General features: G+C 46.2%; 1 protein-coding gene and 1 long non-coding RNA gene across 2 annotated transcripts in view; one reads left to right on the forward strand and one right to left on the reverse strand.

The window, feature by feature from the left end:
* The window catches only part of KIF9 (kinesin family member 9), a 27551-nt gene extending 16141 nt beyond the window's left edge, over positions 1-11410 (forward strand). The window contains exons 13-20 of the mRNA XM_007434151.3: positions 1259-1349; positions 1551-1681; positions 3394-3594; positions 3846-4054; positions 6887-7066; positions 7603-7718; positions 8937-9041; positions 10169-11410. Of these exons, the coding sequence (XP_007434213.3) occupies positions 1259-1349; positions 1551-1681; positions 3394-3594; positions 3846-4054; positions 6887-7066; positions 7603-7718; positions 8937-9041; positions 10169-10276 (1141 nt within the window). The 3' untranslated portion in view covers positions 10277-11410. The remainder of the gene's footprint in view (positions 1-1258; positions 1350-1550; positions 1682-3393; positions 3595-3845; positions 4055-6886; positions 7067-7602; positions 7719-8936; positions 9042-10168) is intronic.
* Positions 5242-12125, reverse strand: LOC148214546 (uncharacterized). The gene is made up of 3 exons (XR_015797747.1): positions 11834-12125; positions 6895-7112; positions 5242-5613 (listed from the first exon to the last, which is right to left on the reverse strand). It is a non-coding gene; the product is annotated as an uncharacterized LOC148214546 (long non-coding RNA).
* Positions 12126-12252: the final 127 nt, after the last annotated feature.

The following is a 12252-nucleotide window of genomic DNA, read 5'->3' on the forward strand; positions in this document are numbered from 1 at the left end:
GAGCTGCCTTTTCCCAAAGTTGGAGCCTGGGAGACGGTACAGTCGGATAGAAGTTGTTGATTGAATGCCAGGTTTCTCTTGTTTGTTTGTTGGACTGTTTTACTGCTGTGTTTTTATTATTGCTGTTAGCCACCCAGAGTTGTGTCTCACCCAATGAGTGGCCATACAAATTGGATGGATGGATGGATGGATGGATGGATGGATGGATGGATGGATGGATGGATGGATGATAGATAGTTAAATAGTTAGATAGTTAGATAGTTAGATAGTTAGATAGTTAGATAGTTAGATAGTTAGATAGTTAGATAGTTAGATAGTTAGATAGTTAGATGATAGAGAGATAGAGAGATAGATCGGTCGATTGATCAATCGATAGATCCTAAAAGTAGGTTTTGAAAGATGGGAACAAACGAGGGCTAAGCCAAGGAACGCCTCCTGGATATGAACTGGTGGCTTCCTGCCCCCAGAAGGGGAGGGACGGATGGCTTGCTGTCACTCTTCAGTTCATGATGTCATTGTGCTCTTGTAGTTATGACATCAGAGATGCTTCAGGGAATAACCGGGCCATTGTTGAAAACTGGCTGAACAACTGGGAAGTGAATGGCTTGGTCTCTTTGGGGATCCAGGATTGTTCCTGGTGGGTTACCTGTGAAACTGCAGCCATCCAAAGGGAGGGCACACTCTGCTTGAGAAGCAGGGATGGGGTGTCCCCGATGTGACCCCAACAGGAGCCCAAGGCAGTTCCAGCAAGGCACCATTCTGCAATAAAACCAGCTGCTGGTGATTTAGTCTTCTCTACTCCAAAGCAGCTGAGTTTGGACTGCATGCTCGATCAGACTAAAATAGGGTGAGTAGCTGATGGTTCAGCAGACCTGGGAAGCCCTCTCTTGTCTTAGTGTATTCTATGAATTAGCCCACCCCATAAAGCCATCATAAGCAAAGGGAAAGACATCTTCGAAGACCCTGAAAGCCCAGACTGGGGACTTGGCAATAGTAAAGAAGACATCTGCGAGTCCTTCGGGGATTTTCTTTTCTATTTCCCAGTCTAGCGTTCAGCCCTTGGATTTCCCAGTGGTGCCCCATCCAAGCATCCATCATTGCTGATCCTGCTTAGCTCCCAGGCCTGGCTAGGGTCAGCCCAATCCTGTCATCACCTCAGTGGTTGACTTCTTTTGTTCACGATAGGCAACGTGGCCGCGTTGTGTGGGCTTAGGGGTTAAGTGTCTCGTGTGAACCCAGCCAATATGTGTTGCTTTAGCCAGCAAGATCAGGAAGTGGAAGCCAGATTGCGGAGCAAGTACACCCTCATAGACAAGAACGACTTTGCGACTCTGTCTGCCGTTCAGAAGGTAAGCGAAGAAACAGACCTCCTGCCCCAGCATGTCCTTCTCCCCAGTTTCAAAAGGTTAATGCAAACTTTGGGTTTGGGAAGTCCAAATTCAGAGCTTGCCCTGAGAGATCTGTCCAGCAAGGAGACACCCAGACACAGTATCCAGGGAGGCCAATTCAAGATCCTTTCACACCTGGCTCCCGCTCTTTGCTCTCCCCAGGCAGGACTGGTGGACGCTGATGGCCATCTGGTTGGAGAAATGGACGGGCAAGGGTTTGGCATCGGAACTGCCCCTTTCTCCTCCAAGCCTGGCAAAAAAATGAAAGCGAAGAAAGGCAAGGAACAGACCAGGTTGGTTGGCTGCTGTTTTGCCTGCTTACCATTCCTCGGCTAGCAGGTGTCTGGGCGCCTTGGGAAAAGAGACGCCAGGGCTGGCGTTGGAAAATCATTTATTTATTTGTGGAGTCCTTGGTGCTCCCTGAGGTTGGTGGTTTGCTTGCAGACGTTTCATGACCCGACTAGGGAACACCATCAGTGCAAGGGAGGGTGGGGTTTGCTTCCTTTAGCTTGCCCTTCCTTCCTTCCTTCCTTCCTTCCTTCCTTCCTTCCTTCCTTCCTTCCTTCCTTCCTTCCTTCCTTCCTTCCATCCATCCATCCATCCATCCATCCATCCACCTTGATTTATTTATTTTCCTAGCCCTGGGCATCATTTACATGCCTCAGGTCAAGGAAGGGATGACTGGTGCTCTCTTACTTTCCCCCTGCCCTCCCCATTTCTTTCTTTCTCTTTGAGGTCTTTTGCAAATGTTTGATTTCCAGAATCCTTCAGCAGGCCATTTAAGAGGGTCAGAGGGAACCTAGAGACACTTCCTTAGAATGGCTCCTCCATCTTATGCTTTCAAAACCAATGCAACCAGCCCCTGTTTTCTGCCCTCCACAAGAGCCCCCTTGGCCATAAGTCGAAGGAGAAGCAGAGGGGCATTGCTCAGGAGGCAACCAATTCAGTTTTGCACCTTAGAGCAGTGTTTCTCAACCTTGGCAGCTTTCAGACATGTGGATGTCAACTCCCAGAATTCCCCAGCCAGCCATGCTGGCTGGGGAATTCTGGGAGTTGACATCCACACATCTTCAAGCAGCCAAAGTTAGGAAACACCGCCTTAAAGGAAGCTGTTGGGTTTGCGGTTTCCATGAGGAGCGACTCATGCTTCTGGCTCTTGAAGCCAATCTATTCAGGTTGGCCTAAACCAGGACGTTCCTACCTTGAGCCCCCCGACTCAGCCATGTGAAGTGGCTCCCCTTTGCTCTGTGACCCTTCTAAAATAGACCCCCATTTGGCTTCAGCAGTCCCTATTTGCACTGGTGTTCTCTCTTCTCGCTGCTGGCTCTTCCCCTCCCCAGCCATGTGGGTACACATCTGCCAACTTGAGATTAAAAAAAAAAAGTCATGTTGTGTTAGCTTCCTCCTTCACCCAGCTGGAAAAAGCCCACCTATTTAAGACTGATGTACTTTATAGAAATAACCAGGAATGATTTGACCTGCATCTACTGTCCTCTGCTTTTAAGACATATCTGTTTATCTGGGCCCCCTCTGGTCTTGGGGGAGCTGTGATCTTTCTTCGGAGGCAGCACGTCCATTCGCAAGCAGGATCACAGAGAAAGCTTTGGGTGCCCACATGCATGATGCAAACTAGGCCAAGTGGCATGTGTTTTCTTCCTCTTCTCTTTCTTTGGGCTGCTTCTAGATCTGGGGGATGTCTCTGGCTCTGAGCCTGTCCACAGCTTCTGAAGCACCTCTGCGCAGCTAGGAATCAGGTTCTCTGAAAGCCGCGTGCTGCAAGCAGCGAGCTGGATTATCTGGACACTCATCTTGTCATAGCTTTTGGCCCTGCCAGGGCAGCCTTTGATGAGGGCTCCCAGTGCTCGGGCTGTGAGACCCTCAGACCTAAGATGACCAGGGCCATGCTCCCCAAAGGGTCAGACCTTGATCCCTGGCTGAGCTCAGCCAAAAGGCAGCCTGACCCTGAGAACCTGCTGGGACTCTGAGCCCTCTGTTTGTCTTTCAGCCCCACAACACGGAAGGAAGGTTTGGGGAGTCCTCTTTCTGGAAAGGATCTGGACTCTGTTTCAGTATCTCGCAGCCAAGTGGTGGCAACCGCCAAGGAGCTGGAGGGGAAAGACGCTCTAGTCCGTGACCAGGACCTCTCCAGCCTTGACACACATCGTTCTGACTCAGCACCGAAAGATGATGCCAGCTTCAGGCCCAGGTAGCTTTTTACAGTGGTCTCCTGCCTTTTTCTTTCTGGCTTCGCCCTTCAGATAGACTTAGGCAGTCCTTGTAACTCCTCTCTAGTCTGAAAATTCCAGTCCCTTTGCACAGGAGATAGTGTTTCTTGCGTGAATGATTCAATAGCAGGATAAGGAATAGGTAATAAGTAATTGCAAATAAGGGGGTGGCTTATTTAGCAGGCCTGTGGCTAAAAGAGCGAATTTTGCCCCTTCTGTCTCCTCTGAACAGTTCCCCACCTCCCAAGATAACAGCCTTTGAGGATTTCAAGAATGAGCGGGGAAGCGAAATTAACCGGATCTTCAAGGAGAACAAAGCCATCTTGAACGACCGCAAGAAAAAAATGAACAACATTGTTCAGAGGATCAACATGCTCAAGCAGGAGATGGATACCACCCGCCAGGCCCTTGAGGTCCAGAAGTTGGAACGGGAGCAGCAAGGTAAGCAGGAGGAGCAAAAGGAGAGCTTGCTTTGTCCCACCTGTGTCCTGGTATGGCAGCTGATGGAATTCATGGCCACCAAATCGGCTGAGGCGGGCTTTTGCTGTAGTTTGGATCTCAGTTTTAGAGGTGACCTTCTAGTAGCAATGTGTGGGATAGTTTTAGAAGGATGCCCTGATTGCTAAATGGGCCTTCCTGTGGGGTGACGTTTTGGAACCTGCATTACTACATCCCTCCTTCCAACGTTAGAATCATGCTTGCTTCCACTCTAAGCAGACGGGAGACAATGTGTTTTTCCAGGGGAGTTCCTTGTTCCCCATAAAGGGCCTAGGCATCGAGTAATTAGTCGGAGTCCAAACCCTCAGGAACTGGTCTGGGTGAACGAGCCATTGGATTGTCGTCCCCACTGCCGCTCTGAAAACAGAATGTCTCAAAAGACCGACAGCATTGTTCACATGTAGTTGTCGAAAACACTCCTGAGCCTCTGCCTGTTTGTCGGGAGGTGGGAAAAACAGAAACAGAGGCTTCAGTGCTTTCTGTGAAACGTTGACTCAGCTGACAGCTGCAGAAGAGGAATGTCTTCACAGGAAGGAAGAGGTTAAAATGTGGGAGGAAAAAAGCACTCCCAAATGGGTTCAGCTCCACTTAAACGTGCATCCTGGTGGAGCTGAACATATTTGGGGACATATTTTGGGAACTCTTCCTTTCAGAAAATGGTTTTTCTTCAGGCCCCTTTAAGAAATGTTGGTGCTACTTCTGAATCTGTTCCTCCTCCTTTCCCATAATTGTGGGACATCCATCCGATAGTAATTCCTTCACCATCTCCTTCCTCAGGAAAAGCTCTGAGGAAGTTCTTATACATTTCCTCCAACTGTACACTTCCTTTTACGCTGTTGCTCTGTATCCTTTCAAAGGGGGGAAAATACCCCAATTGATGAAATTGACCAGATTCTTCTCCCAAGGGGTCAATTTCATCAAAAGGCCCAAGGCAGGTCCTATTGAAACTGGCAAGCAAGCAACATAACGGTTTATTTCAGTACTGAGAATGGAGCTCAACCATGACAGGTTTTACACATTGTTGAGCATCTTCCTTGTTTAATGGGTGTGTATATAATTTTGTTTACAGCCAAAAGACCCAAATAACAAAGTACAAATATAATCTAACATTTGGCATTAGATAAAACAGTTTAACAAATAATAATTTATTAAACTTGTATGCTGCCCAACTCACGACAACTCTGGGTGGATAAAATAATAAATATTACACAAAATGGCAAAGATCGCTTCTCCTCCTTGCTGATGCTGCTAGAAGCTGACCTCCTGCAGGGGTGGCACCGAGCTGAACACGGACCAACTGACATTAGGCTCGGGTGACAAGCCGGTTGGTCAATTCCTGTCGCAACCGATGGATCAACAGCCACGTGCAATGTTGAGCATGGCAGCACCCAGTTGACGACGCAGACGTGAAGATCGCCCAGTTGGACACAGTTGCTGCATTCGATCACATGAAATGGCATTCGTTGATCCAAAAAGCGGACCCCGCACCCTTCAGGGAAACTCTAGGAAGAAGAATAATTACGGAAAACATTTAAAACTCAAACTTAACTAATGCGTTACTAAAGACCTTTTTTTTTTTTATAGCATTGGTTAAAAATTTGGCTGTTGCTGTTGCAATTTTAGGTTTTTTATCTGCGAGTAGAAATTTTAACATTCAGAAATATCTCTTCCTGCTCTTGATTTTAAAATAGGCCAGATAATATCCTGCCGAAAACTCTTGTAAACTTCACAATACCCCTTATGGACTTTTTGCTGAAAAAAGAAAAAAAACTAACTGATGATTTATGGATTTGATTATTAGAAAGGGTAGATTATGGAAAGAAGGAAACTTTGATGTAACCTTACTGAGAGAGGGCAAAATATAAATGTACTTATAACTGCTGTTAAGAAGACCACAAGCTACTTCTTTATTATTCTTTCTTTTTTTCTTTTTCCTTCTTTTCTACTTCTTTTTCTATATTTCTTTTTCACCTTTTTTATTACTTTTCTCCATTTCTCTGTAACTCAGTCTGTATTGTATTTACTCTGTGGAAAAACGTAATAAAAATTATAAAATACAATAAAATTCACAGTACAATAAAGCAGGATCCACCGCTTCAAGGTCAATACATTGTGACTCGACCTCCTCATTTTTTATTAGAATGTTGACAGCGAGGGAAGTAAAACAGGGAAGAAAAATTCTGAATCCTGACTGCACTCAGATCTGCCCCAGGCAGTATTTGTGGAGAGGATTGGAGAAGTAGCTCCCTGAAACAGATTGAGATGAGGAGTGTGTTTAAGTCACCAAGAAGCCAGACACAGCTCAGTCACACCCAGACAACTTCTCCAACATTACGTGCTTTGACACTTCCTTCTTTAAAAGCAAGATTTTGAGAAAGGGAGGCCTCTGAACCGAGTCAGGAGAAGATGCTCAAGGGGTAGTTAAACTGCCTGAAAAATTCGCCTTTTGACTTAAGCCCAAGAGGGTCCTCCTCCCTCCAGTGAAGTCCACTTTGCATCCCCTGTTTTCAGCATGGATGTCCATGGGGCAGGGGAAGAGACACAGTGTGCACGATCATACAACAACCATAGAACTGTAAAGTTGGAAGGGATCAAAAAAACATTTAGTTCAGCTCTCTGTGATGTTATCATGCATAGTATATGACTCAGTTTAGCACCTAATTTTCATTTGCACAATGATATAATGACACGTGGGACATCATTTTGATGTCATTGTGGCTTCTACTGGGCACCTGCATATCTTAGGATACCCTGTTCTCGTCTTGGGCCCTATAGGTGAATACCTGAATGATGAAGGGCAGATCATCATCGATGAAGAAGAATTCCTCCTGATCATGAAGCTGAAGGATCTGAAGAAGCAGTACCGGGAAGATTACAACGAGTTGCGAGATCTCCGCTCTGAGGTCCAGTACTGCCAAACCCTGGTAGATCAGTGTCGCAATAGGCTGCTCACAGGTATGGCTGGGTGAGGCTGGCCCTGACATGGGAGGCTTCACATGACCTGGGGGAGCGTGAACATGGCATGCGATGAACCCACTTGAGGGTGGTTGGTTGCAGGAAGGACAGGAAATCTGATAGTCTGAATTCAGATTGTCCCAAGTCCAAAATAGAACCCCAGCTTCTGAACTCCAGGCATTGGATTCAGGTCTACTTTGATGATACAGGTAGTCCCCAGGTTAAGAATGCCCGGTTTAAGAACAACCCATAGTTAAGAACAGAGCCTATTGCAGCAAAATTCAAGTTAAATACACGATGATTCAAGTTAATTACAATACTACTTATACAGGATTATACAATAATACTGTTCCAGCTTACATACAAATTCGACTTAAGGACAGATCTTGGGGACAGAACTCGTTCTTAAACTGGGGACTACCTCTACCACACCCCAAAATATTGAATGACTTCTCTGAGCTGCTTTATATAAAGAGCACCGCTCAGCCCATCTGTGTGTGACTCTGATTCTGTCTTATCTCCCACCCTCCCCTCAGAGTTTGACATCTGGTATAATGAGTCATTCCTGATCCCAGAAGAGGTCAAGGAAGCCCTGAGGCCTGGAGGATCCATCAGGCTTGGCATGATTCCAATAAACAGAGTCCTGACTCTGGTAAGTCAGGTTGCCTTCCCACGGTTGCCCCAGAAGGAGCTGATCAGTGATTGGCATCTTGGAGCAGCTCTGCCCCTGCAAAGTGGTTACACCCAGGAATTTGCTGGCATTCCCCGTGGCTGCTGGAGGGGAAAAGAGAAAAATTGTGGGGTTCCTTGGAGTGGAGAGAGAGAAGGATTTTCAGCGGAGAGTGCTCCTTATTTCTTGTTTTTTCCTACCGCAGAGACTTCAAGCGTTGTCTGGCAGGGCTTTCTAATCTCCTGAACTATGCTTGTTTCCCTTTTGGGAGACTGGTTTTGGGATGCCCTTGTGCATGTGTGAACAATTGCGCACCCATGGATTGGGTTCCCATAATCTCCTAAATCCTTGCTCATGACTGGGTTCCTAGAACTCCTTAAGCTAAGCCACGGCCCCCAAAGCCTTCCCACATTCTGGCTTCCTGTAAGGTATGGGTATCGCCAGTCGGGAGCCTATTTTGCCAGGTCCTAGCTGAGAAGCAACTGACATTTTCCATACAGAACCATTTCCTCTTTTTTTTTAACATTATTTATGTATTATATTTATGTGTGGTTTCCTCTGCCAGAGCATCTCAAAGCTGTTTACAGTTAAAAACAACAGTAAAATGCTGAATAAATACACAAACAATACATTAAGACAGTGTTTCTTAACCTTGGCCACTTTAAGATGTGTGGACTTCAGTTTCCAGAATTCTGGGAGTTGAAGTCCACACATCTTAAAGTGGCCAAAGTTGAGAGATGTTGCATTAGGACAATATTCAATTTAAAAGAAGTATTCATTAAAATGAGAAGGGGGACATTTTCCCACATTCATACTGGAAAGGCCTCAATTCACATAAGTGCCTGCTTTCAAGCCCTTTTTAAGAGACAAGACAGAGATTTCTGTGTACCCAGATGTTTCTGTTCATCCCAATTTAGGTTTACGAGGAGAGTCCATAAAAGGAAATGTCTTCCTCCCAACTAAAGTGAAACATCTGCAGCTCTAGTGAAACAGCCTTGATTTAGGTGGGCTACAATGAAGCTGTTTGAGGTTGGGCTCCTGCACTTTTGGGGCTACGCTGTGCATTAGTGCGGTTGCCCAACCCCAACCAAGCCCTCGCACGATTTGCACACTGCAAGCTGAAGTGGGCCCCTAATGTCTGGCATTTTGCTCCTAGGAATTCCCTGCCTTCTTCAGCCTGTCCTTCTCTCCTCCTAACAGGATGAAGACGAACAAGAGAGATTTGACCGAATGCAACAGGAAGTGTTGCCTTTTTGCCCAGCTTCTGTTTCCTTCTATAATGCCAAGGCAAAGGTGGACCGTAAGGTAAATCCCACAGACCTTTATTGGTTGCTTCAGGGGGCCAAGGCTGCTTGCAAGCTTCCAAGTGGCCCCCAGCTGGCCCCACATTCGAAGGGCACTAGATGATATGGGCCCTGCATCTAAGCTGTGAAGCATCTTGAGCCCTGGGTGGCTTTTTGGGATCTGTTGCAAGCACACCTGGGTCTCCAGGAAGAGGAAGGACCGATGTATCGGGGATTGTGCTGATGTTACAGGAGTGTCAAAAATGAACTTGTAACAAGAAACTTAAGTCTGTGCAAGCATCTAGATTTTGCAGAAGCTTCCATCAGGCCAAAATCTGTTTTGGGGATGGTTGCAAGGGGGAGTGGATGCAAATACGAATTCTGCCAAATGCAGCTTTGCAAATAAATGAATAAGGAAGACCTCTATTTTATATGCAGAAATAAGCCATTCTGAGATCTAAAACAGATACAAGGGAGCTTATTTTGCACTTGGAATATGTGATTGGATTATCAATTTTGCCTGAGGAAGTGATAATTTTTAACAGATGCAAGTGGCAACCCAGCAACGCAGCTTGCTAGATACTGAACGAGAACTTGTGTCCAAGTTATCGAGCTGATAATTCCTAAAATCATTAAGATTTAACAAAGGTGTGGCACAGTAAGAGCCCAGGTTTTGTTGAAAATGACTAGTTATTCCCAAAAGACAGGTTATTTTCTGCAGCAGCAAAGATGATGGAAGAGTTCTGCAAAGCCCTGATGGTTTTGCCCCATTGCAGAAGAACTACCTTTAAAAGATAGGTCAAGCTAAGGAATGGGGAGAGATCAAGGCTGAAACATAATACAGGAGAAAAAAGTGCTGAAGGATTTACCAGAAACTACTCCTGAATTCTAAGCTTTCATTAAACCCACACATTGGAGAGCTTTTCCCCTTTCTTGTTTGAGGACTAGAGGCTTAAGTTCATTTTAACTCAGCACTAAAGACAACTAAGGGGGGGTGACCCATGAGCCACACCTGTCCCCCCTGAGCATCTGTAGCTGTACAGCACCCCTAAAATGGCTAACTGATCCTTTCTGTGGAGGTGGCTGCAGCGAAGCATGCTGGAATAGGAATGTAGAAATAACGGTCCTTTCTCCTTTCTGGTCTGAAAGCACAAATACTCTCGAGCCATGACCGCCTTTGAGCAAATGAGGAAGAAGCCCGGATCGGTCCAAGCTGCAGTGAAAAACAAACCCCCGTCTGTCTTGGACATCGTGTAGCAGAGCTGGGATGATTCCTCTCTCCTTTCTTACAAGAGGGGTGGAAGAGACACAGCTTGCACGTCACAGCTTTTTTCTTCTTTTTTCTGTAAATTTTCAGGATTAACAGTATAATAAATCCGAGGATTTCTAAGTATGACTGACATTAAGAAACACACCTGGCTTTACCCAGTAGTATTAACGGTGAGGATTTAGCCATGATATAACAGCGATGATATGACGTAGTAGAACATAAAGGACTAAAATTGGAGGAGGAAAGTTTTTCTGCTCATGAGTTCAGCTGAGGAAAGAAAAGGCTGAGCAGAAGAGAGGAGGAGGAAAAGATGCCAAGCTGCCTCTGCTGTCTTCACAAGAAGGTAAAGCAAATCGTTTTGTTGCTTTATCATTTTTGATGCTGCTGTAAGGACTGCAAGAAATCCAGGACTGTTGATGAGAAAGGATTGGTAGGAGGCAGACATTTAATGCAAAGCCCACCACCAACCAGAGAAGGAGTGCTGGGGAGGGAAGACCCGAACTTGCTATACCGAGCAAATCAGCCCCACAGAATCTCTTCTCTGAAAAACTGGGGTGGGGCTCCTTGCCCAGGGACATCCGGGGGAGGAGTGGAATAGTCAAACTGGCAGCTGAGACTGTGTGATCAAATCCTTGCCCCCTTTTTTCATGCATTGCATGCATGGGGGATATAAAAAAGGGGTGATTTGATCACATGGTTGTGGCTGCCATCTTTGCATCCCCCTCCCTTCATGAATGCCCCATTCCTGCTTCCCCTGTCTAGTGCTGAGGCTGAGCACATTTACCACTGGGAGAGGGTAAGTGCCAATTTCATTGTAATATTTCTCCACTTTATAAATAATACATTGATAAAGAATGCATGTTACACGCATGTGTGTATGTATGTCTCTTAATGGGGCTACTTCTGTAAGTCTTCATCTTTTTCCCCAGTTGCTGTGTGTGGCAAAGGCCTTCTCGAGAGGACCCCCCAAATGTCAGTTTTTGATGGGGGAATAACATTCCAAAGCAGGGCTATAATTAAGAACTCAGGTGTTCAAAATTGTGATAGTTCATGTTTGGCCATTATGATCTGGCCACACTCTAATTTAGCAGAGCTGTTGTTAATGATGCCTTCTGGGGGAGGACAGAGGTCTTCCTTTGGACAAACGTGGCCATCAACCAGTCTTCCCATTTGTTCTGATAGCCCTCAGCAAGGCTGAGGAACTTGTGGGGCTCCTGCTCTTGCTGGGCTACAATTGCCCTCATCCCTGGCCAGTGGCTAAGCCGGGTGGGGTGGATCAGATGAGAGCGGAGCCCAGGGAGTCCTTTGTGCTGATAGGGAAATGAAGGACATGTAGAGCCATTGCTATTAACTGTGAACCCAACTATTGGAAGGTGAGAAATGCTCTTCAAGAACATTCATGAGAACTTCAGCCCTAATCTATGAGGCACCAACTCTCTAAGGCTGTGAGTATCAGCTCAGGAAGCTGTTCTAAGATAGTAAAGTGGGCCAGCCACTTGCTGCCCAGTCTCATTGTCACAGATACTTCACTTAGCTTTTCTTACCTGTGTTTAGATATTGCATTAACTTCCTGCACAAGTCCCACCAGTCGCTCACTCCTGCCCTCCAATGTCCTGCCAAATCATCTTCATGATAGTTTTCCCCCAGGAGTAGATGCAAGCATTCCTGGAGTAAGATCCGCCTTTCTTTCAAAGGAAAGCTGCACGAGGTCCCAACCTCCCGGATAGCTTCTTCTGTTCCCAAGACTTTCCTGAAAAAGCCCAAATAGGGAACCCGTTCATCATTCACACGTCCAAATGCATTCTCCCAAGAGAATCATTTCATTGTTCCCAAGAAGGCAACTGTATATTGGAAGAGTGTCCAAATGCAGCTGAAGCTCGCTCTCTCTCCCTCTGCATGTATGTCGGGGGGGGGGGGGGGAGACAAGAGTCCCACGGGATGCTCCAGCAAAGGTTCCAGATCC

The sequence above is a fragment of the Python bivittatus genome, unplaced genomic scaffold (assembly GCF_059951505.1).
Source record: "Python bivittatus isolate LINGU-HERP-01145 unplaced genomic scaffold, Pbiv_v1 ctg000610_np1212, whole genome shotgun sequence".
NCBI lineage: Eukaryota > Metazoa > Chordata > Lepidosauria > Squamata > Pythonidae > Python > Python bivittatus.